At 49.7% G+C, this 23,482-nt stretch overlaps 1 protein-coding gene across 2 annotated transcripts; it reads left to right on the top strand.

Moving 5' to 3' along the window:
• The first annotated feature begins 244 nt into the window (after positions 1-244).
• Positions 245-23,007, top strand: LOC107120651 (keratin-associated protein 10-4-like). 2 transcript variants are annotated; one of them, XM_015423390.1, is made up of 2 exons: positions 245-317; positions 21,623-23,007. In XM_015423390.1, exon 2 carries the CDS (start codon positions 21,645-21,647, stop codon positions 22,683-22,685), a length of 1,041 nt encoding a protein of 346 aa, XP_015278876.1. In that variant the 5' UTR covers positions 245-317; positions 21,623-21,644; the 3' UTR covers positions 22,686-23,007. The 2 variants fall into 2 exon arrangements, with proteins under 2 accessions (XP_015278876.1, XP_015278877.1); XM_015423391.1 differs by lacking the exon at positions 245-317 and adding an exon at positions 3,130-3,205.
• The last annotated feature ends 475 nt before the right edge of the window (positions 23,008-23,482 follow it).

Raw genomic sequence — 23,482 nt, 5'->3', positions numbered from 1 at the left:
TGGTTGTTACTATTTATGGGTCCATCAGTTAGAACGATGGGGACCACAACATGGGCCCAGGAGACTGAGGAGACTGTCGTCAACGCCTTCCACTCAAATTAGGACGATTCCATCCAAACTAATGAGGCTGGCTGACTCCTTGGAGAAGACTAGGTGGAGCAGCCTTGGACGCTCTTACCCAGTGCTTACCTTTCCCCTAGGGCAGCTCCTTTCCGGTAGCTTACCATTTGGAAGTCATATAAAAGCATTTGCTTATCATCGCGTCCTTCAAACCTATTTCGGTCTGTTGTGTCTACTAGCACTTGACATCTACTCTGGTAAGTCACTGAATTACGGGATCTATCTGGTTCAGAGAGGTCTCTACACTCTTGAGGGATTGCTTGTAGGGTTCTGGGTGGCCAAGGTCATTACCCAGTGGTTGGGATGAATTCTATTTGGGTAGAAATTGAGAGCAGGTGTGGTATTAATCCCCACCGGAGGCTGCAGAGATGGTTTTTGATGGACACGCAAAGGCCGAGAACGTATCATCCACTCGTTCCAAGGCGCTACCGCTGGAACCTCCTGGAGTTTCATTTCAGAAGAGGCAGCCTCATGGACGAATGATGATGGGGGGGGGGAGAGAATTAGAGAGGATAAAGGAGATAAGAGGGCTGGAAAAGAGAAACAGAGAGGCAGCAGCAGGAACAGCTGAGCTGGTTTATTAGAGCGAGAGTTGCCTGGGGGGTTCCATTAACAGAAAGCAGATGGAGAAAAGAAGAAAAAGGCGAACAAAAAATTATCTGATGGATGAGAGAGGTTCAGTATTCAGGCTGGGATGGCTCTGAGGGTTGCCTTTGGGCACCCCAGCTTTTCAAAGCAGTTTATTAAGATCTTATCACACGGATTAAAAACGGCATTTATCTCTGTTCTGTAAAGTACGAGTTTGCTGTGTACCGGTCTCCTACTTGGCTACCTTGCGACTCTTTCTTTGCAACGCCCTCCCTCGGGTTCTTCAAGAGCCACTCCTGACTCCAATGGCTTTTGCTGGCTGCTGATTTGCGAGGAGTACATGTTATGGTATCAAAGGGGTAAGGGAGGGGGATGCTTCCCTTACCCCTTGAATCAAGGGAATGTGGCTGCCAAATGCATCCCATCCCGGCTGCATAGCATCCAGGCTGTGTCTCTGTCACTTTCCTGTTTGCAGGAGGCACGAGCCTTTTGATGCGAGCCAAAGTGTACAGATCACCCAGACTGTGACAGATCCCAGATCACTGCAGACTGTGACAGCAGTCATGAAATTAAAAGACGCCTGCTCCTTGGGAGGAAAGCAATGGCGAACCTAAACAGCATGATAAAAAGTAGAGACATCACCCTGCCAACAAAAGTCCGCATGGTCAAAGCAATGGTATTCCCAGTAGTCATGTATGGCTGTGAGAGTTGGACTATAAGGAAGGCCAAGCGCAGAAGAATAGATTCTTATGAACTATGGTGCTGGAGAAGACTCTTGAGAGTCCCTTGGACTGCAAGAAGAACAAATCAGTCAATCCTCAAAGAAATCAACCCTGACTGTTCCCTGGAAGGCCAGATAATGAAACTGAAGCTAAAATACTTTGGCCACCAAATGAGAAGGGAGCACTCACTGGAGAAGACCCTGATGCTGGGAAAGATTGAAGGTCAAAGAAGACGGGGACGGCAAAGGATGAGATGGTTAGACAGTGTCATCGATGCAACGAACATGAAGTTGAGCAAACTTCAGAGGATGGCGGAAGACCGGAAGGCCTGGAGGGAGCTGGTCCATGGGGTCGCAAAGAGTCGGACTCGACTGTGCGACTGAACAACAACAAAAAGTGTACAAGTCAAAGGATTCCTTTTTGGGTTTTGGTCAGGAGAGTTTTCAAAACTGTTGTATAACCCTCCCCCCTTCCCGAGTTCTATCTGGGAGAGAAAAGGATTCATTCAGGGCTTTTCGTTAACAAAGCAGGCAGTTTGATTAAGAATGACCCATCTGAGGTGAGCTCGTCAGAGTGCCTCACAAACAAGCTGGCATAAAGAACAGATAGAAAGTTCTTCTTTTATAGTATAAGACAAAACAAAGCGGTCAGGGTCTGGTATTTCAAAAAGAATTAATCAATTCCATTCTCAAACATAACTCGCGCCACCCTCTGTTCAGAGTACATCCTACATTCCTAAAAGGGACACAAGAAAAACAAACCTTCTAAATGTTTCTTTGAATGATAAGAATGACACAGACCCTTGACTGAGATAAGGTTGCTTAGAGATCAGCAGGTTTACAATGGGGGTGTTAGGGAGAAACAGAACCTCTTTAAAACATATCACGTCAACATAGGGCTCACAGTTTAAAGACCATTATAAGACTCTCAATCTTGCTTGACAGTATAACTTTCACCATATGTCCAAAATAGTAAAAAGCCCAGTAGCACCTTTAAGACATATGAACTTTACTGTAGCATAAGCTTTCGAGAAACAAAATCTGACAAAGAGTGCTGTGTTTCTCGGAGGCTTATGCTACAATGAAGTTAGACTTAAAGGTGCTACTGGGCTTTTTAACTATTTTTCAGCAACAGATGAACACACCTAACTTCTCTGGATCTATGACCATATGTGCAAATTTTCTTAACAGGTTTTCCCCCCTGTTTATTTTAGTTGTGATCTGCATATTTATTTTAGTTGCGATTTGTACGTTTAGTTTGTTTATTTTAACTGTAATTTTGGTGATTTTGAAAGTTTCTTGGATTCTCCTTGGGGAGAAATGTGGGATAAAAAGACCTAAATTAATCAGTAACCCAAAACAGCACTGGCAGGTGCAATAGCAGAAAGTAGGTTCAGAGATAACTTCCCAAATTCTCCTCCCAATGTGTCCCTGGAGGTGGGCCTTCTGAAGTCTCCTTTGAACAGAGACACTAATGCATTAGCAATCTGCTTTCTTGGGATGGTTGTGACTGCAATGTCTGCATTACTAATTCATGGAAGCAAAATTCTGGGCCGAACAGGAATTTTGATGTTGTGTGTGGGTTAAGTGATGTCAAGTCAATGACCTTCAAAATGTCCTATCCTGAACAACCTCACTCAGGTCTTGCAGACTGAGAGCTGTGGCTTCCTTGATGAAGTCAATCCATCTCCTGTTGAGTCTTCCTCTTTTCCTGCAGAAGATCAGCTAGAAGTTGCTCAGATTATGTAACATCTGTTTCCCAGGAAATATTCTAAGGTATTGTTCTTCTCCGTTTGTGAGCAAAAGACAAGTGATTTCCAAACTGTGTTCTGGGGTGTCCTTGGGATTCTTTAGTAAGAGCATAAGAACATAAGGGAAGCCATGTTGGATCAGGCCAGTGGCCCATCCAGTCCAACACCCTGTGTCACACAGTGGCCAAAACCCAGAGGCCATCAGGAGATCCACCAGTGGGGCCAGAACTCCAGAAGCCCTCCCACTCTTGCCCCCCCAAGGACCAAAAAGACAGAGCATCACTACCCAAGACATAAGAAGATAAGAGAATCCATGTTGGATCAGGACAGTAGCCCATCCACTCCAACACACTGTGTCACACAGTGGCCAAAACCCAGGGGCCATCAGGAGGTCCACCAGCAGGGCCCCTTATTCTAGATCCAATCAAGCCTGAACTCTCCCTAGAAGCTAAAGTGATTAAACTGAGGCTATTGTACTTTGCTCACATTATGAGAAGACAAAACCCACTGGAAAAAACAATCATGCTGGGAAAAGTTGAAGGCAACTGAGAAAATGAGAAATGGAACATTTAAACTTTGCAGTTCTGGGAGCAAGAGAAATAACGTGGATTAGCACATTTTCATTCCAAAAATTATGAAGTGTTTAATGACTCAGGGAATGGCAAACACAGAAGAAATGGAGTTGCGCTAATAGTGAGACAAAAAAGTAGCACAGGCAGGCAGGAGCTATAATGCAAAGTCTGACCAAATAATATCTGTCGGACGTCATGGAAAGCCTATCAATATAACCATAAAGACTGGCGACGAAGACATTGAAATTCTTCAAATTTTCCTGTTCTTTGGCTCCATCAGGTACCACCAAAAAGACAAATAATTACGTGATCAAAGCATGGATGTGGCCAGATTGCATTTTTCGAGGAAGGTCCATAGTTGACGTTGTTAGCAGAAATAGGCACCAAATAGCAAGGGCCTTATGTTCTTACTGAGTAGCTGTAATCATCTGAAATGCTGGGTGGATCCTAACTATGAGCGGAAGGAAAATAACTGCTGGCAGTGTTCTACAAATGATGGCACGGTTACTAGAGGAAGATTTCACGCCACGCGATACAAACATTCACACATCTGCACGGACATTTTACCCCTATGTCTCATGTAAACTGAAAACAGGTTGGATCCCACCGATTCGATCTGTTAAAGGCGGTGCCTTCCCCTGGTACAAGGGGAGGCCTCTTGCATCATAAGAAAGGCTCCTTGTACTAGAGAAATCAACACAGACAGTGGGAGGTATCCTACCATAGAAACAAATACTGAGAAAACAGTCGTGAGAGTCTGGCCCACAGATCAAGACAGTCAATGAGACTTACAAAGAAAATATTTTCTATATACTGTTGCAAATAAACACTACATAACAATGAGCAAATTCCATCACATCATAAGAACATCCTTGTATAAGAATGCATCAAAGTCGTCTCCGGATTTTATAACATCGTTTCCAAAAGCGGATCTTCCTCAGGAAATACTGTGTAAAGTAGTACAAGAGCTTTCATGCTCATAAAGTGCTATATAAAAGTAATATTTTAATGCCAAGTTCAATAACACAATAACCATATAGTAAGATGGAGCTGCGGTGGCTCAAGTGGTTAAGACACTGAACTGCAGGCTGTGGAAGGTCAGTAGTTCAGCAGTTTGAGATCCGGGTGCCACATGATGGAGTGAGCTCCCATCTCTAGTTCCAGCTCCTGCCAACCTAGCAGTTCGAAAGCAAGAAATAGCACCGCGAATGGGTGGAAGAAGGGGATATTCGGGCCCCTTACCTGATCCGTAGTTTCCACAGAAGGTTCCCGGACAAACCGGGAGGTCTCCCGCCCAGCCCGGGAGATCTCCCGCCCGGCCCGGGAGGTGTGTTGTAAGTGTATTTTAAGGGGGGCAGTATGTCAGCAAGCTGCCATTCTGTTTTCTGTGACCTCTGTGTACATATTCTTTCCCTGTTGCACCCGGCTTGGTTTCTATCATCCTACTCCTGCGTTGGAATGCAAAAGATAACTGCTGGAGGTTGTGTGGGGGAGAAGATGCTGTAATGCTTGGCTATTGCTTTTCCCATGACTACTGCACCTGTGTTATGTCTAATATCCTGCCTGGTTCCCATGGACTGGGCGCGCAACCGTTCCATTAGCCCGCCAGCGGGAAAGTTATTCATTGGACCTGTATCTCTTTGAAGTTCCTTTATTATGCTTGATCTAACTGTGTATCCCCAGTTCTAACAAAGAACGTGTTTGAGTATGTCGTCAACGCTTTGAAATAAATTTTGCTTTTCTTAAAACGTGGATTTATTCTCGATGCTTGGGGATCCAACATATTGTTAGAACTCTCTTTTTCCTATCGTTCCGAATCTGGCGAGATCATGAGCGGAATTGAGGGAAACCTACCTACCACGGAGGGGGACTCTGGATCGGTCCCACAAACCTCCGCGTCTTTGGTGTTCACGACTGCAGCCTCGTTGGAGGGTGCCGTGGGGGGAGCGATTCCCCGCCTGCCTGCACATCTGTCTTGGCCGCCTCCGACCCCTTCGCAATGGGGTCCGCGGAAGACTCACCAGCAGGATGATTGGACTATGTACAACACCCAGGGCACCCGTGAGGTGTACTCCCGTCGGGGGAGCGGATTACGTGAGAGTCTATTTGACAAGGGATTGTTCCCGGAGCCGGGGGCTACCTCGGAGAAGGGGAGCCCCGAGCGGGACCTCGAGGAGTGGATGTTCGAGCCGTCGGGACCGCGGGGCCACGCAGGAGATGAGGAGGGCACCGGAGTCTTCCCAACGGAAGAGGACTATGACCCACCCCCGGACTACCGCCCTCGGGACCCCATCCCGGAAGAAACCACCGGGGAACGACTAGCAGAACTGGAAGACTCGGTGAGAGACTTGTTGCGGGCATTCCAGGATGTGATGGAAGGTCTGCCGGGAATGATGGACGTTCGAATGGCTAATTTCCTTGACGCACACGCCGCGCAGCAACAAGTTGCTCCTGCACCGGGACTTCCCGCGCCGCCGATGCCTGCTCAACCGCTGACGGGACCACCGCTGCAAGCACCGGGAGTTCCAGCGCAGCAGGTACCTGTACAGCCGCCAGTGAGACCGCCTCTGCAAGTGCCTGTGCAACCGCCGATGCCGGGGGGTCCGCCGGTGCCGGGTCTGCCGCCACCACTGAGGCCAATGCCAGCGGGGCCACCGGTTGTGCCGGGTTTCCCTCCCAGGGGAGTTCCGGCTCAGCTGGGCCCGTTGGTAAGGCCTCCACGGCCCAGACCCAAGGATCTACTGGAGGCTACCTTCGACGGCAACCCAGATGAACTCGCTTTCTTCACGGTGAGGGTGCATAAATTCGTAGAAGAAAGTCGACACCTGTTCCGAAATGAAGCTGGTCTTATTGATGTCATCTCGGCAAGACTGAAAGGAGACGCCGCCACATGGTATGTTGGACTGCACAATGACCGCGGTCCGGAACTTTTGAATTTGCGAGCATTCATGTGGGCGCTGCGGGCGAGATTTGAAGATGTCAACGCGAGTCAAAGGGCTAAAGCGTTTCTCCGCACCTATCGCCAGAACAAGAAGTCGGTTCGCGAGTACACTCTGGAATTCCACAAGCAAGCCGCAAAGCTCCGAGACTACCCTGACCATATATTAGCTGAGATGTATCGCTTGGGTCTCAACGCAGATATCCGAGAAACGGTTCTGAAAACTGTCAACCCTGTCTCCCTAATGGCCTGGACCCAGGAAGCTGAAAATGCGGAAGACCGGCTCACCACCATCAAACTCGACCTGGCTGCTACGACCAACAGACCCGCCGCTGCCGGTGCCTCCAAACCCAAGCCTCAACGCCTGTCGGAATCAGCACGAGAACTACGTATGAAGATGGGGCTCTGTCTCAAGTGCGGGGAGAAGGGGCACTTCGCTGTGGATTGTGGCAGCCGTAAAGTACAGCCGCCTACTCCAAGCCCGAAGACACCGCTGACGGGGAAGAAGGGAATGGCTAAACCGCGTTTCTCCAAAGCTTTGCAGGCGGCCCAAGGCTCGGAGGGGAACGATCCGTCTGCTGCCGAGTCAGAAGAAGAGGTGGTGCCTGAAACGGCGGAAAACGACAACGGCCTGTTGTGAGAGGCGCAAAACGACAAGGCCATTCTAATGCTGCGCCCAAGGTGGTGAGAGAAACCCCTTCCCTATTTTTCGTGACTGTCTCATTAATGAATCCGCTCCTGGGAACCCACGTTAGGGTGAGAGCGTTGATTGATTCTGGGTGTGGGAGGGATCTCATCAGCCCTAGAGTGTTGTTGGCACTGGAAGCGGGGATAGCCCCCTTGAAGTCTCCCATCATTTTTACCCAGATGGATGGGGCACCCATGGAACCTTGTACGCACGAGACTATGGCTTTGCGGCTGGGGGCGGGCGATCATTGGGAATCCAGATCCTTCATTGTCACCCCTAAATCGCAATTCGACTTAGTTCTGGGGAGTCCCTGGTTGTTTACCCATGACCCTTACATCTTGTGGGAAGAAGGGGTTGTCAAGTTTGTGTCGGCTAAGTGTGTAAATCACTGCTGGGTGGACTCGTGGGGGGACCAGCCGACCGCGCAGTTCCCCTGCGGCACTTTGCAACCGGAAGAGTTAGCTTCTTTGCCTCGAGAGTATAGAGACTTGGCGAAAGTGTTTGGCGAAGAGGAAGCTAACGAATTGCCCCCCCATCGCTCGACTGACTGTGCTATTGAACTTTTGCCTGACTGTAAATTGCCCAAAGGTAAAATTTATGCGATGGGGCCGGCTGAGAAAGTTGAACTGCGGAACTTTATTGATAAAAACCTAGCCCGAGGTTTCATTCGCCCGGCTTCCTCCCCTTTCGCCGCGCCTGTACTTTTCCGAAAGAAGAAAGACGGGGGGCTCAGATTGTGCACTGATTATAGGGGTCTGAATGCTGTTTCTTTATCCAATGCTTACCCCCTCCCGCTAATCAAGGACTTGGTAGCTGAGGCCACCAAGGGCAAAATCTTCTCGAAACTTGACCTCCGGGATGCATATTTCCGTGTGCGCATCCGGGAGGGGGATGAAAGCAAGACTGCATTTAATACCCCTTTGGGGCAGTTTGAGTACCTCGTTATGCCCTTCGGCCTTCAAGGGGCTCCGGGGGTCTTCATGAACCTTATCAATGAGGTCCTACATGAGTTTCTATTCAAGGGAGTGGTCCTTTACCTTGATGATGTGTTGCTGTACTCTCAGGACCTCCCGTCGCATATTAAATTGGTGCGCAAGGTCCTTAAACGACTTTATGAACACCACTTGTTTGCAAAGCTGTCAAAATGTGAATTCCACAAGACATGCATTGACTTTTTGGGCTATCGCATCTCTGGGGGGACGGTTGAAATGGACCCTGCTAAAATTCAAGCTGTACTTGACTGGGAGCCCCCCAGGACCCGCAAACAATTGCAAATGTTCCTCGGATTTGCCAATTTTTACAGAAATTTCATCCAGAATTTCGCTCAAATTGCCCTTCCCCTGACTGATTTGCTCAAAACCAAGGGAAAGGGGTTTGATGCTACGAAACCAGGCGCCCCGCTTAAATGGTCCCCTGCTTGCGCAGAGGCTTTTGAGAAACTTAAACTGATGTTCACCTCTGAGCCAGTGCTGGCGCGCCCTGATGAAACTAAGAAATTCATTGTCCAAACTGATGCCTCGGATGTGGCAATGGGGGCCGCGATTTTGCAGGAGGGGGAGGATGGTCGTTTACATCCCCTCGCATTTGTGTCTAAAAAGTTTTCTGACGCTGAACGAAACTGGGGGATTTGGGAAAAGGAGGCGTCAGCAATCCGGCTGGCTCTCTCCACGTGGAGGCAGTGGTTGGAGGGGGCGCAACTGCCATTTGAAGTCTGGACTGACCATAAGAATTTGGAGATGCTGAAATCCCCCCGTTCTCTCAACGCTAAGCAACTTCGTTGGGCGGACTTCTTTGCTAAGTTTCGATTCACTCTTCGTCATTTCCCTGGGGCGGCGAATTCCCTGGCTGACGCGCTTTCACGCCTCCCACAACATGACAGTCAGCGTGAGATCATCATGGACTCTGTCTTTTCCCCCTCCCATCTGGGGGGGGCCGTGGTCACCAGGGCGCAAGCGCGGGCAATTCCACACTCTGATGAGACTACGCCTTCCCTTTTCCCTGTGGGGGGGGGGGCCTGGGTCCAAAAATATCTGTCTGCTTTGACTGTTGAGGATGATGCCTCCCTGACAACGTTGCCTGATTGTGTCCGTAGCCCTGATGGTCTGATTTATTCTGGAGACAAACTGTATGTGCCTATTTCAATGAGGAGGGAGGTGATGGAGTCTGCTCATGGTTCGAAACTGGCAGGGCATTGGAGTTTTGTTAAATCTCTACAACTCATCCGCAGACAGTTCTGGTGGCCACATATGCGCAAAGACCTCTTGATGTTTGTTCGGTCCTGCCAAACATGTGCCTTGACTAAACCCAGATTGGGCAAGCCTCCTGGTCTTCTACAGCCACTCCCTACTCCATCGAGACCATGGGAAGTGGTATCCATGGATTTTATTACTGACCTCCCTGCGAGCAAAGGGAACACTGTCATTTGGGTGGTTGTTGATTTGTTTTCTAAACAAGCTCATTTTGTACCTTTTCCTTCCTTGCCTACAGCTCAAAGGTTGGCGAAATCGTTTATGTCTCACGTGGTGAAAATTCATCAATTACCTACTAAGTTAATTTCTGACAGGGGGACCCAATTTGTTTCTAAATTTTGGAGGGAACTTCTTTCCATTTTAGGGGTGGAACAAGGACTCAGCAGCGCGTATCATCCCGAGACTGACGGACAGACGGAACGAGTTAATCAGACCCTGGAACAATATTTGCGTTGTTTTACTAATTATCAACAGAATGATTGGTGTGACTTATTGCCTCTTGCTGAATATTGTTATAATAATACTGTCCATAGCTCCACAGGCATGTCTCCGTATAAAGCTGTCTCTGGTTACGACAGCCCCCCCCTCCCTTTCTTGGAGGGGATGGGCCAACGTCCTGTGGGGGATGCTGATACCTGGTGTATGTCCTTGCAAAAAGCATGGCCTCTGTTATGCCAAACACTTGACGCAGCCAAGGCTGCTTACAAGACCCAGGCAGACAAGGGTAGGGTGGTGGGGTTTGATCTGAAACCTGGGGATCTTGTGTATGTCTCAACCAAGAACATTAAGATGCTGCGGCCTAGCAGGAAATTGGGATGGAAGTTCATAGGCCCTTTCAAAGTGCGCAAAGTCATAAATGATGTGGCAGTTGATGTTGTTTTGCCTAAGAATTTACGTGCCTTGCATTCTGTATTTCACATGAGCCTGTTAAAGAAGGATCCTGGCCCGTCTCCATGGAGACCTGTAACTACTCCTCCTCCACCTGTCATTTTGGAAGGGGATGAACATTTTGAGATCGCTGATATCCTGGATTGTAAAGTGAAACGTGGTAAACTCTGGTACCTTATCGAATGGGTTGATTTCGGTCCCCAGCACCGCGAATGGGTGGAAGAAGGGGATATTCGGGCCCCTTACCTGATCCGTAGTTTCCACAGAAGGTTCCCGGACAAACCGGGAGGTCTCCCGCCCAGCCCGGGAGATCTCCCGCCCGGCCCGGGAGGTGTGTTGTAAGTGTATTTTAAGGGGGGCAGTATGTCAGCAAGCTGCCATTCTGTTTTCTGTGACCTCTGTGTACATATTCTTTCCCTGTTGCACCCGGCTTGGTTTCTATCATCCTGCTCCTGCGTTGGAATGCAAAAGATAACTGCTGGAGGTTGTGTGGGGGAGAAGATGCTGTAATGCTTGGCTATTGCTTTTCCCATGACTACTGCACCTGTGTTATGTCTAATATCCTGCCTGGTTCCCATGGACTGGGCGCGCAACCGTTCCATTAGCCCGCCAGCGGGAAAGTTATTCATTGGACCTGTATCTCTTTGAAGTTCCTTTATTATGCTTGATCTAACTGTGTATCCCCAGTTCTAACAAAGAACGTGTTTGAGTATGTCGTCAACGCTTTGAAATAAATTTTGCTTTTCTTAAAACGTGGATTTATTCTCGATGCTTGGGGATCCAACACTCGGTGTTTAGTCATGCCGGCCACATGACCTTGGAAACATCTTCGGACAGCGCTGGCTCTTCGGCTTGGAAACGGAGATGAGCACCGCAACACTACAGTCGGATTACACTGGCTTTCGAGCAAGGGAACCTTTACCTTTACCTTTATTCTTGCAAGAAAGAAAGCCCCAAAAGGATTCAATGGCTGCGGTCACACGCAACATTAGCCACGCAAGAGATACGGAAGACAGGCGGAGTTTCCGGGCGCGATCTCACCAGCACATCTGGGGAGCGTAGTGCTTCCGTGGCACAACCGAGGCTTCCTCCCGAAAACACGCAGCAAAAAACTAGTACCTCGGAGGTACTAGTTTCCGGAAACTGCGGGGCAAGGGCGGGCGTCTGATCGCGTTTCCGGTGGCATCCGGCGCCCACCCATGTCCCCTTGCGAAGAAGGGTTTTTTTGTCCCCCAAGTCTCCGTGGTTGCGCACATGCACCCAGCGGAGCATGCGCATTCATAGTGTACACAAAAAAAGAAACCCAGTTCGCCGCGCCGCGCGCTTCTTCGTTGCACGCAGGCATGTGTTGTGATCGACGCCTCTCCGTAATCACGGAAGCTCCACGGTACCGCCACAGAACCTCCACAGGAGGTATGATCGCTTTACTGCGTGTTAGTTTGCCCCGGGGCAAACAGCCACGCTTCTCCCCCGGAGTTTCCTGCGCGTGTGACCGGGGCCAATGTGTCTCACTCCTATTGTATGGTAATTCCATAGTCCAACTTGACATTCATTCATCGCAGGGTAGGCTCACATAGTTCCTGGAAAATCCGTATAGTCTTGAAATGACGTGTAGTCCGGATACAAGCTGCCATATGTCCCAGTGTCCCACGGTGACCTATTGGTTTTGAAAAAGAATTGGTTTTTCATGCTTTGTACTAATTCATGTATGCTGGTTCCCCTTCTTCTTCTTTTTTGTCATCAAGTGCTATACACAGAATCAGGAAAAATAATGCATTTAGTGGTGGGACTAAATTCTGTGTATAGCACTAATACAAGGATTTTCTTATGATTTGATGGAATGTGTTCATCGTTGTGTAGTGTTTATTGGCAACAGTATATAGAAAATATTTCCTTGTATGTTTTGTCGACTATCTTGATTTGCGGGTCAGACTCTCACGACTGTTTCCCCAGTATTTGTTTCTAGACTAGGTTGTCATTTGTCCACATTTGTCAGATACCCTACCATAGGCTTTATGAAGTTCCTCCAGCCTAAGGAGACTTCCTCCAGCTTAAGTGGTGTTTCTTCCAACAGAAGTGCCACTTAAAGTGGAGGAACTCTCCTGCTACAAGGGAAGGTCTCTTGCATCATAAGAAAGGCTCCTTCTTGTAGTCACCACAGGTAGTGGGAGGTATCCTACCGTAGTCAGGATGAAGTTCCTCCAGCCTAAGGAGACTTCCTCCAACTTAAGTGGTGTTTCCTTCCACAGAAGTGCCACTTAAAGTGGAGGCACTCTCCTTAGGCTGAAGGAAGGCTCCAGACCTTGCTTCCTGGAGTGATAAAATACAGGTCAGTAAATGGATCACAGGATCCAACCCACTGTTGTCTTTCGTTGCACTTATACTTTCCAGCCTCCATGTAGAACTTGGAGCTCTCCAAGGGAATCTCCAGACTATAGATATCAGTTCCCCTGGAGAAAATGGTAGCTTTGGAGGGTGGACTCTGTGGCACTATATCCCACTGAAATTCCTCTCCTCCCCAAACACTCCCCCCGTTAGTACATATCACAGTCCCTAATGTGATACATACTAATGAGAGCCAGTTTGGTGTAGTGGTTAGGAGCACGGACTCTAACCTGGGAGAACCGGGTTTGAGTCCCAGCTCCTCCACTTGCAGCTGCTGGTGTGACCTTGGGTCAGCCACAAGTTCTTTTGGAGCTGTTCTCTCAAGAGCAGTCCTCGAGAGAGCTCTCTCAGCCCCACCTACCTCACAGGGTGTCTGTTGTGGGGAGGGGAAGAAGATTGTAAGCCGCTCTGAGACTCCTTCAAGTAGTGAAGGGCAGGGTACAAATCCAATCCTCCTTCTTCTCTCATGGAACACCCCAGTGCGAGGGATACCAGTGCCCTGCTATGAACTGAAGACCTCTCCAGTGTGTGGAAGACTTGCTTGAGGGCTCAGTCCATTGTTCAAAGACGGATGGGAGGGGACCACCATCTGTATTCAAACTGTACCTAATTTACAATCCCTGGAACTCAAATGTCCAAGTCTGAAAATGGTTCCAAAGCTGGCCTTCTGAAAGCCCCTCCATTTTAAATGTCTGTGTCAAATCTCCTTTGCTGGCCCCAACTAGTGATGGAGAAATGTTTGCAGAAACTGGGATTTTGCTATTGGATCCCTTGCTAGATCATGTGTGCCGCTAATCTGAATATACATCCCAAGAGGGGCTGTGGCTCAGTGGGAGAGCCTCTGTCTGGCATGCAGAAGGTCCCAAGTTCAATCCCCGGCATCTCTACGGAAGAAGAAGGATAAGAGATTGGATTTATACCCCGCCCTTCACTACCCGAATGAGTCTCAGAGCGGCTTACAATCTCTTTTCCCTTCCCCTTCCCACAATAGACTCCCTGTGAGGGATGTGGGGCTGAGAGCAGTGCTCCCTCTAAGCTGTGGAGTCTTGTGAGCAGAAATTCTACTTTGTGAGCTACTGGCATTAAAGTTGTGAGCAAGCAATTTGGCTACTGCATGAATCAGTTTGCTCTGGAGCCCTCTTTCCTGAGCAAAGACAAGAATGTGTGAGCTGTAGGTTAAAAAACTGTGAACTCGCTCACACTTACTCAGTTTAGAGGGAACATTGGCTGAGAGAGCTCTCTTGAGAAGTGCTCTTGAGAGAACAGCTCTGAAAGAAGTTGTAACTGACTCAAGGTTACGCCACCAGCTGCATGTGGAGGGACGAGAAATAAAACCTGGTTCTCCCAGATTAGAGTCCGTGCTTCTAACCACTACACCAAACTGGCTTTCTAAAAGGATCGGGTGCGTAGTAGCAGAAGCAGAAGAAGTAGAAGAAGAGGAAGAGGAAGAGGAGTTGATTTTTATACTCGGCTTTTCACTACCCGATGGCGAGTAGGGACCTCCGGGAAAGGGACCTCCGGGGTCATCTAGTCCAACCCCCTGCACAGGGCATGAAATTCACAAATACCTCCCCCTCCACACACCCAGTGACCCCTGCTCCAGGCCCAGAAGATAACAAAAAAACCTCAAGGATCTCCAGCCAAACTGGCCTGGGGGAAAAATGGCTTCCTGTCCCTGTTAAAGACTGGGTTCAAGATGCATTGCAGTGAACAGCTCTACTTCATTAAGTGATTTCAGGAACAAGACTGACACAAGGCTGAAATTCCAGGGCAACAGCCCTGTTTAAATAGCATGCAAAACCCACACCCAAACACATCCCGCCCCCAACGATAGGCTATTTACATAACATTCGTTTCTCATTGATCACCTCCAGAATCCTGGTGGGCTATTGTTCTAGAGCTCCAAGCTCAGTCTCTGGTACCCAGTCCTGGAATGTTCCAGCCCTAATACATAACAGTCCCCAAAGTGGCGATCAACATTTCCCTGGGCACGTAAGAAAGGGCCACAAGAACTAAGCACTGAGGTAACCCTTCCTGCCCTCCCTCTCATGATCTACCTAAGTTCACAGAATCCACATGGCTGTCGGATGACCATCTAGCCTCTGCTTCAAAACCTCCAAAGAAGTACAGCCCACCACCTCCCAAGGAAGCCTGTTCCCCCGAGGAACCAGTCTAACTCTCAGGAAGTTCTTCCTAATGTTTGGTGTAGTGGTTAAGTGTGCGGACTCTAATCTGGGAGATCCGGGTTTGATTCCCCACTCCTCCACTTGCACCTGGCTGGATGACCTTGGGTCAGTCACAAGCTTTGGCACAGCTGTCCTTGAAAAAGAGCAGTTTCTGTCAGAGCTCTCTCAGCCCCACCCACCTCACAGGGTGTCTGTTGTGGGGAGGGGAAGGGGAAGGAACTTGTAAGCCGCTCTGAGACTCCAAGTGAAGGGCGGGGTATAAATCCAATCTCTTCTTCTTCTTCTTCTTCTTCTTCTTCTTCTTCTTCTTCTTCTTCTTCTTCTTCTTCTTCTTCTTCTTCTTCTTCTTCTTCTTCTAATGTTTCACCGAAAACTCTTCTAATTTAATTTCAACCCACTGGTTCTGGTCCGACCTTCTGGGGCAACCATCCTCTATATGACAGCCCTTCCAGTATTTTGTTTTGTTCCCACTGAGATTGTATTTGATGATCGTGACCAATTCCCCACAAGCAGCTGTGCCACCATTCCTCTTCCGTCAACCCCCCCCCCCAGTCGTATTGGTCAATTTCACACTATTCAGTGTGCATCTCCCCCCGATTTCTGCCACGCCTTCTCGATCCTCAGAAAACAGGATCGAGAACACACGGGGGAGATCAGGTGGAGATGTGGGCCAAAATGCGGCCGCACAGCGAATAGCATGAAATTGACCAATACGACCGGGGGAAATGGAAGAGTGACAGCAGCCCAGCTGCTTGTGGGGAATCGGTCTGTGTTTGTTGAGGTGGTAGAGCAACCCCCATCAAAGGCCAATAGTTGCCTGCAGCCCTGGTCACACCAGTGAGATAATCGGGGGGGGGGGGGGAGGCTTTTTGCTCCAGAGCAAACCCATCCCTGACTGTTCCCTGGAAGGCCAGATAATGAAACTGAAGCTCAAAGACTTTGGCCACCCAATGAGAAGGGAGCACTCCCTGGAGAAGACCCTGATGCTGGGAAAGACTGAAGGTCAAAGAAGACGGGGACGGCAAAGGATGAGATAGTTAGACAGTGTCATCGATGCAATGAACATGAAATTGAGCCAACTTCAGAGGACGGTGGAAAACAGGAGGGCCTGGCGAGATCTTGTCCATGGGGTCGCGAAGAGTCGGACTCGATTGTGCGACTGAACAAAGTGAAGCGCGGTATCATGTTCCACCGAGGCTCCGTGCTCAGGCCGTCAGCCCCCGATCACGTGGTGATGGCGAAGCGTGGCAATGAAGCAGTACCGCGTTTGTGCATGTGTGCGTTTTGTGCACATACCATGGAGGCTTACAAGAAAACATCTGGTGGGGCGCGGATGGGCCCTGGATGCGACAGGATACCGGCGCTTCCATGATCAGATGCCCGCCCGTGCCCTGCGTTTTCCGGATAATACTACACTTTCCCAACTACTTTTTAACTCCGCATCTTTGGACGAACGCTACGGGTTGGAGACGGGCGCACAACGCTCGCCAGATGTTGCTGTATGATTGCGCCCTTTCAATCAACCCAGCAGTCACACCTCTCTCACGGCAAATTCTCCATGTGACCGGGACATGCGATATCTTTGTTCCTTGTGACAGACAACCATTCATGACCGTTAACGACCATGACTGATGGCTTCCGGGCCATTAAGGCAGCTTAAGGAACTGCCAGCACACCCACTGTTGTGCAACATTGGCTGGTTTCATCATGGAAAATAAGTTATTGAGTAACATGACGGTAAGCAGTTTAGAAAAACATGCCCTGATTGATTCGACCAAAATGGGAAAGACCAGGGGTCATTTCCTGCAGGAGCGCACAGGAGCGGAGCTCCGGCAGTAAGGAGCCCAGGGGGTGGGCACATGCAACAAGCCCCACCCCCTGCTCCCAGCAGCCCTCAGTCAGAGCAAGAAGCAGCCAGGTAAGTTACAGAACACACACCCCGGCCCCCCGGTCCAAAACAGTCCAGTGGCACCTTTATTCAGGTACAAGCTCTCCTTCCTCTGCGAGGACAGATCTGCATGTTGCCCCCCCCCCCCCAATAGCTAGCAATCCAAAACAGTCCAGTGGCACCTTTAAGACCAAGTTTTATTCAGGTACAAGCTCTCCCTCCTCTGCCAGGACAGATCTGCATGTCTCCCCCCCCCCCAATAGCTAGCAATCCAAAACAGTCCAGTGGAGCCTGAGCGGTGGGTGTTCCCTTCTGACACACTTCTGGTGATTTCAGGGGGTGTGGCACATGCAAATAAGTTATGCTAATGAGCTATGCTAATGAGCTCCTGCACCTCTTTTTCTATGAAATGACCCCTGGGAAAGACAGTAATGCCAGGAAAAGTTGAAGGCGGCAGGAAAAGAGGGAAATCCAACGTGAGATGGATCGACTCGATAAAGGAAGCCGCGGCCTCCAGTTTGCATGACCGAGCAAGGCTGTTAACCATATGGAGGTCTTTAAACCAAAGAGTTACCATAAGTCAAAAGGAATTTAGCAGCATATAACACACACAAGAAATGGGGAGGGCTCCTCCTTGAAGCTCTTGGCGGTAAAGGAAGCTACTTGTGATGAGTGAAATGTATCTGTGGGATCCTCTCCTTTGTTATCCAGGCCCATAGCCAGGACTTTGTGGCTTGTGGGGGAAATTTCTTTCTGGTGAGGCTGAAGCTCCCAGTGCAGAAAGGAAAGCCGTTTAGCCAATCGAAAGCTGTGACCAGGATAGATCTCTAAATTGCAAGCTGTCTGCCACTTTAGAGGACAGTTCTCAGCTGCTGCAAGTTAACCACTTCCGCCAGCCTAAGCAACCATTTGGAGAACAAGGCGGCAGGTGGGGGTGATGACTTCTATAGTCAAGAAAGCTAACCCTTGGGCAGAAAACCTCTCTTAAAGGAGGCCCATTTCTTGACACAGAGTTAGAAGGGATCCTAGAGGTCACCTACTCTGACCCCCATGCTCAGTGCGAGAATTAGTCGACTACAGAAACCCACTCTGCTTAAAGGAGTGCACACCTTTTTTAAAAAAAATGTTTAGAGACAGAAAACGGGAGGGCACCCCTCCACATTCCAGACCTATGACAGGGCTACCTGACATCGAGGAGACTTCCCATTGATGCTCAGTTGATCAGAGAGTAGAAACTGGGGCAAACGGGTCAGCACAAATAAGGCCTCGGCCACTTCCCTGAAGTTCTGATCACAGAGGTCCTGACGATTCTGAGAACTGCCCGGAAGTGACAAAGGTAGCTCTAGCAATCACCGGGGGAATCTATGGTGATCTTACTGTAGTCTTTCCCCAACCCCCTTGTCCCAGATTTTGCAAAGCTTCCCGCTTCCTGCTACAATATGTTTGCCTAAGTCAAGGCCGGAGGGCACCTGCCTGTGCTCTGAAGCAATCTCCCAGAGCCTTTAATAGCTATGTAGCAACTTCGGTATACTCAGCGCCGGTAAAAACTTATTCGAGGCAGTGGCTGAAATTCGAGATGCTTTCATTATTTATGGCATGATGAACTTCGCTCGGAGCCTGTCGCCCCGACAAGCTGCAATTTTGTCTCCCCGTGAAATGCCTTCTTGCCGTCTCCTGCCAGGAGCCAGTTTGGTGTAGTGGTAAGTGTGCGGACTCTAATTTGGGAGAGCCGGGTTTGATTCCCTACCCCTCTACTTGCACCTGGCTGGATGACCTTGGGTAAGTTGTAGTTCTGTCAGAGCTGTTCTCTCAAGGACAGTCCTCAAGAGAGCTCTCTCAGCCCCGCCTACTTCACAGGGGAAGGGGAAGGAGATTGTAAGCCGCTCTGAGACTCCTTTGGGTAGTGAAGGGCAGGGTATAAATCTAAACTCCTCCTCCTCCTCCTCCAGTTTGGTGTAGTGGTTAAGTGCGCGGACTCTAATCTGGGAGAACCGGGTTTGATTCCCCACTCCTCCACTTGCACCTGCTGATGTGACCTTGGGTCAGTCACAAGCTCTGGCACAGCTGTCCTTGAAAAAGAGCAGTTTGTGTCAGAGTTCTCTCAGCCCCACCTGCCTCACAGGGTGTCTGTTGTGGGGAGGGGAAGGGAAAGGAGTTTGTAAGCCGCTCTGAGACTCCAAGTGAAGGGTGGGGTATAAATCCAACCTCTTCTTCTTCTTCTTCTTCTTCTTCTTCTTCTTCTTCTTCTTCTTCTTCTTCTTCTTCTTCTTCTTCTCCTCCTCCTCCTCCTCGTCCTCCTTCTTCTCAACCCCTGAATGCCTTTGGCTGAGCTGATCTGGTGTCACCGCAGGGCTTGGCAGGAGAGCATAGAATCATAGAGTTGGATGGGACCACCGGGGTCATCTAGTCCAGCCCCTTGCACAGTGTAGAAAATTCACAAATACCTGCCCCCCCCACACCTCCAGTGACTGCTATTCCATGCCCAGAAGATGGCAAAAAGCCTCCAGGATCTCCAGCCAAACTGGCCTGGAGAAAAATGGCTTCAACCACAGATGTTTATGGTCTCTACACAAATAAGCCCAATCCCGTCAGATCTCTGAAACTAAGCAGGGGTGGCACTAGTCACTACTTGGATGGACAACTGCCAAGGAAGTCCAGGGTCGCTATGCAGCGGAAGCCGATAGGGACGCCAGCCTCCCGGTTGGATCTGGGGATCCCCTAAAATCACAGCTCATCTCCAGACTACAGAGATCAGTTCCCCTGGAGAACATGGCTGCTTTGGAGGGTGGACTCTGTGGCATTGTCCCCCACTGAGTTCGCTATCCTCCCGAGGCTCCATCCCCAAATCTCTCGGAGTTTCCCAACCTGGATTCATAGAATCCTAGAGTTGGAAGGTACCTGCGAGGTCATCTAGTCCAACCCCCTGCACAAGGCAGGGAATCCACAAAGACCTCCCCATACAAACTCCCAGTGATCCCTACTTCATGCCCAGAAAGGGACAAAAAACCTTCAGGATCCCGAGCCAAACTGGCATGGAGAACAATTGCTTTGTAGAAGAAGAAGAAGAGATTGGATTTATACCCCGCCCTTCACTACCCAAAGGTGTCTCAGAGCGGCTTACAAACTCCTTCCCCTCCCGACAACAGACACCCTGTGAGGTAGGTGGGGCTGAGAGAACTCTGACAGAAACTGCTCTTTTTCAAGGACAGCTCATCAGAACTATGGCTTGCCCAAGGTCATCCAGCCAGGTGCAAGTGGAGGAGTGGGGAATCAAACCCAGTTCTCCCAGATTAGAGTCCGCACACTCGACCACTACACCAAACTGACCCCAATGTGCCAATCAGCATTTCCCTGGGCATGCAGGAATTGTCCGCCCTATGCCCCACCCCCTGCTGGTGGCCAAGAGGGACCTGGCAACTCTTGAAGCCGATGGCAAACAACCTCTGAATGTCTCTTGCATCGATAACCCCATGGTCACCACAAGTCAGGTGTGATTTGATGACTGTTAAATACTGGGTACTGGGTTCTAGACGTGTTCCAGTGATCAGCTGTAGTTTATTAAGTGATTTCAGCAAACTCTAAGGACAACTAGCAGTGCTTCAGCCCTGCTTATAGAGCCTGCAAACACCACACCCAACACCCCCCCACTCCCAGTGATAGGCTATTTACATTACACTACTTATCTATTGGGAGCTGCAGTGGCTCAAGTGGTTAAGACGCTGAACTGCAGGCTGTGGAAGGTCAGTAGTTCAGCAGTTCGAGACCCGAGTGTGCCGCATGATAGAGTGAGCTCCCATCTCTAGTTCCAGCTCCTGCCAACCTAGCCGTTCGAAAGCAAGAAATTGCAAGTAGATAAATAAGTACCACTTCAGTGGGAAGGGAACAGCGTTCCGTGCGCCTTGGTGTTTAGTCATGCCGGCCACATGACCACGGAAACGTCTTCGGACAGCGCTGGCTCTTCGGCTTTGAAACGGAGATGAGCACCGCAGCCCTAGAGTCGGACTCGACTGGCTTTCGAGCAAGGGAACCTTTACCTTTTACTTATCTATTGGTTAGCTCCAGGATCCTGGCGAGCTATTGTTCTAAAGTAGCAAGCTCTTTGGGGGTCAGGCGGTGATTATTTTTTTCTCCAGGTCAGTTTGGTCAGGGATCCTGGAGGCTTTTTGCCATCTTCCAGACATGGAGCAAGGGTCACTGGGTATGTATATGGGAAGTGGTATTTGTGAATTCCCTGCATTGTGCAGGGGATTGGACTAGATGGCCCCAAAGGTCCGACTCTATGATTCTGTGATCACCTGCTCCTTGACTCTTTACCTGGAGATGTGAGGGATCGAAACTGGGACCTTCTGCATGCCAAGCAGATGCGTTATCACTGAGCACCACAGCCCCTCCCTCTTGTAATCAGCTCAATTAGAGCAGGGGAGAAATACTTAGGGGCAGAAAACTAGCATCTGTCGAAACAAGGACCCTAACTCCCTATTCAGTCCCATGGGGTCATTGTTCTAAATTTCCAAATGAACTCAAATTCAACAATATACAATTCGCTCCTTGGAGAACTCATTCCTGGGGTTCTTTTCTTTAAAGTTTGTGGGACGCGGTGTCTGGATTTTACAGCTCTCGGGCATAACTTCTTTTGTTTCTCACGCAGAACTTCAAGCGCTCCAGATAAGATGTCCTACCAGTGGAAGCAACCCTGTATGCCTCCTCCCATCGGTGTGAAGGGTTGCACAAAGTGTGGGAGTGTCTACTGCCCAGGACGAGCTGCCCCTTCCCCTGTGGCCCCTCCTCTGAAGAAGAGTGCAAGCGCATGTTCCTGCCCATGTGCCAATGTATGCACAAGCCCCATCAGTCCAATCTGCATGGCAAACGGCCAGGGCCAATGTTCTCCTGTTTGCCCCCATGGTCCTATCTGTCTGAGTCCAATCTGTGCCTCAAGCGCGAGTCCATGCTCAAATCCATGCCCAGGCCCTGCCAAATCTGTCTGCATGACAAACGGCCAGGCCCAGTGCGCTCCTGCTTGCCCACATGGTTCTATCTGTGTGACGCCACTCCAGACCCAAAATGGGGGCCCATGCGCTAATGCATGCGCAACCCCCAAGCAGGGTCAGTGCTCTCCCATTTACATGGGCCCAGGTGTTTCTCCTAGTGTCACGCCACAATCCCCATGCGACCCCGCTTGCAACTATGCTCGCGGTCCGATCTGCGTCACATCAATCCAGCCCCAACGCTGCAGCGTGTGTGCCAATAAATGCCCAGCCTGTTGTGGTTCTACCTGTGCGGAACCCATCAAGCCGCAGAGCAGTGCTTCATGTGCTGCCACTTGCACCACTCCCAGTGACGCTGTGAAAAAACAGTGTGCGACCGCCTGCAAGGATCCCTGTGACAGCGCCTGTGCCACGCCATGTTCTCCTACATGCGCTGCCCCAGGTGGCACCAAAGGGGGTAGTGTTGGCACCGACTCCTGTGCACCGACTACATGCGCTGTCTCAAATGGCACCAAAGGGGGCAGTGTCTGCACCAACTCCTGTGCACCGACTACATGCGCTGTCTCAAATGGCACCAAAGGGGGCAGTGCCTGCACCAAGTCCTGCGAGGAGGTGAAGTCTGGCGCCACCAAAGGCGCAAAGCCATGTGTCTCATCTGGCCCTGAGAAAGCATGGAAGAAGACCCGCCCTACTATCACCCTGAATCAATGTGTCATAAAGAAATGATAACGGCCCGCATCATTGTGCAGAGCTATGGAACGAGAGAAACGAAGACTCATGGATCCTCCTGTAGTTTATCGCGCACCTCTCATCGATGAATGAGTCCCTCCCGTGTAAAAATAATCAGCATCTTTCCTGGGCCGCCTTCCTCTGTCTTCTTTCCTGTTACTGCCTGGATATGTTTTTTTTTTAAGTCTTCCTTTAGAATATGAGTTCCTGTCTTCCCAGGATATCGAGTCGACCTTGGAGAATGAAAGAGTCTGTATATTGCTTGGTGGTGGAACTTCTACCTTTCCAGGAAGTTCAGCTTTAGATGTACAGAAATAAAACCAAGTAAAATTGCATCGCGTTGCTGCACCTTGAATTCTCCCCCCCCCCCCAGTTGCATCCAGCTCAGGACAAACCTTTTCATATTTACGGCCAGGTTCAACGCTCCCTCTACGCTGTGGAGTCTTGTGAGCCAAAATTCTACTTGGTGAGCTACCGGCATTAAAGTTGTGAGTGAGTGATTTGGCAACTGCCTCAGTTTGCTCTGGAGCCATCCTTCCTGAGCAAAGACAAAAAGGTGTGAGCCGGAGGCTAAAAAACTGTGAACTGGCTCACACTAACTCAGCTTAGAGGGAACATTGGCCAGGTTGGCTTGACAGACGTTCCACTGCCAAGTTCCGTTGCCCACTGCTGCTCTGAAGAAGAAGAAAATTAAAAAGCAGCAATGTTGCCAAGGTCACTATGTCACTTCCTGGTACAACCTGGAAGTAACAACGGTTCGCTCTAGGAGTTCCCGGAAACTTTATGGTAAAACC

This window comes from Gekko japonicus, unplaced genomic scaffold, assembly GCF_001447785.1.
Source record: "Gekko japonicus isolate JY-2015 unplaced genomic scaffold, Gekko_japonicus_V1.1 scaffold1842, whole genome shotgun sequence".
In the NCBI taxonomy this organism is placed as follows: Eukaryota; Metazoa; Chordata; class Lepidosauria; order Squamata; family Gekkonidae; genus Gekko; species Gekko japonicus.
The sequence above is the reverse complement of the archived record's forward strand: the minus strand, read 5'-3'. Positions and strand labels throughout refer to the sequence as shown.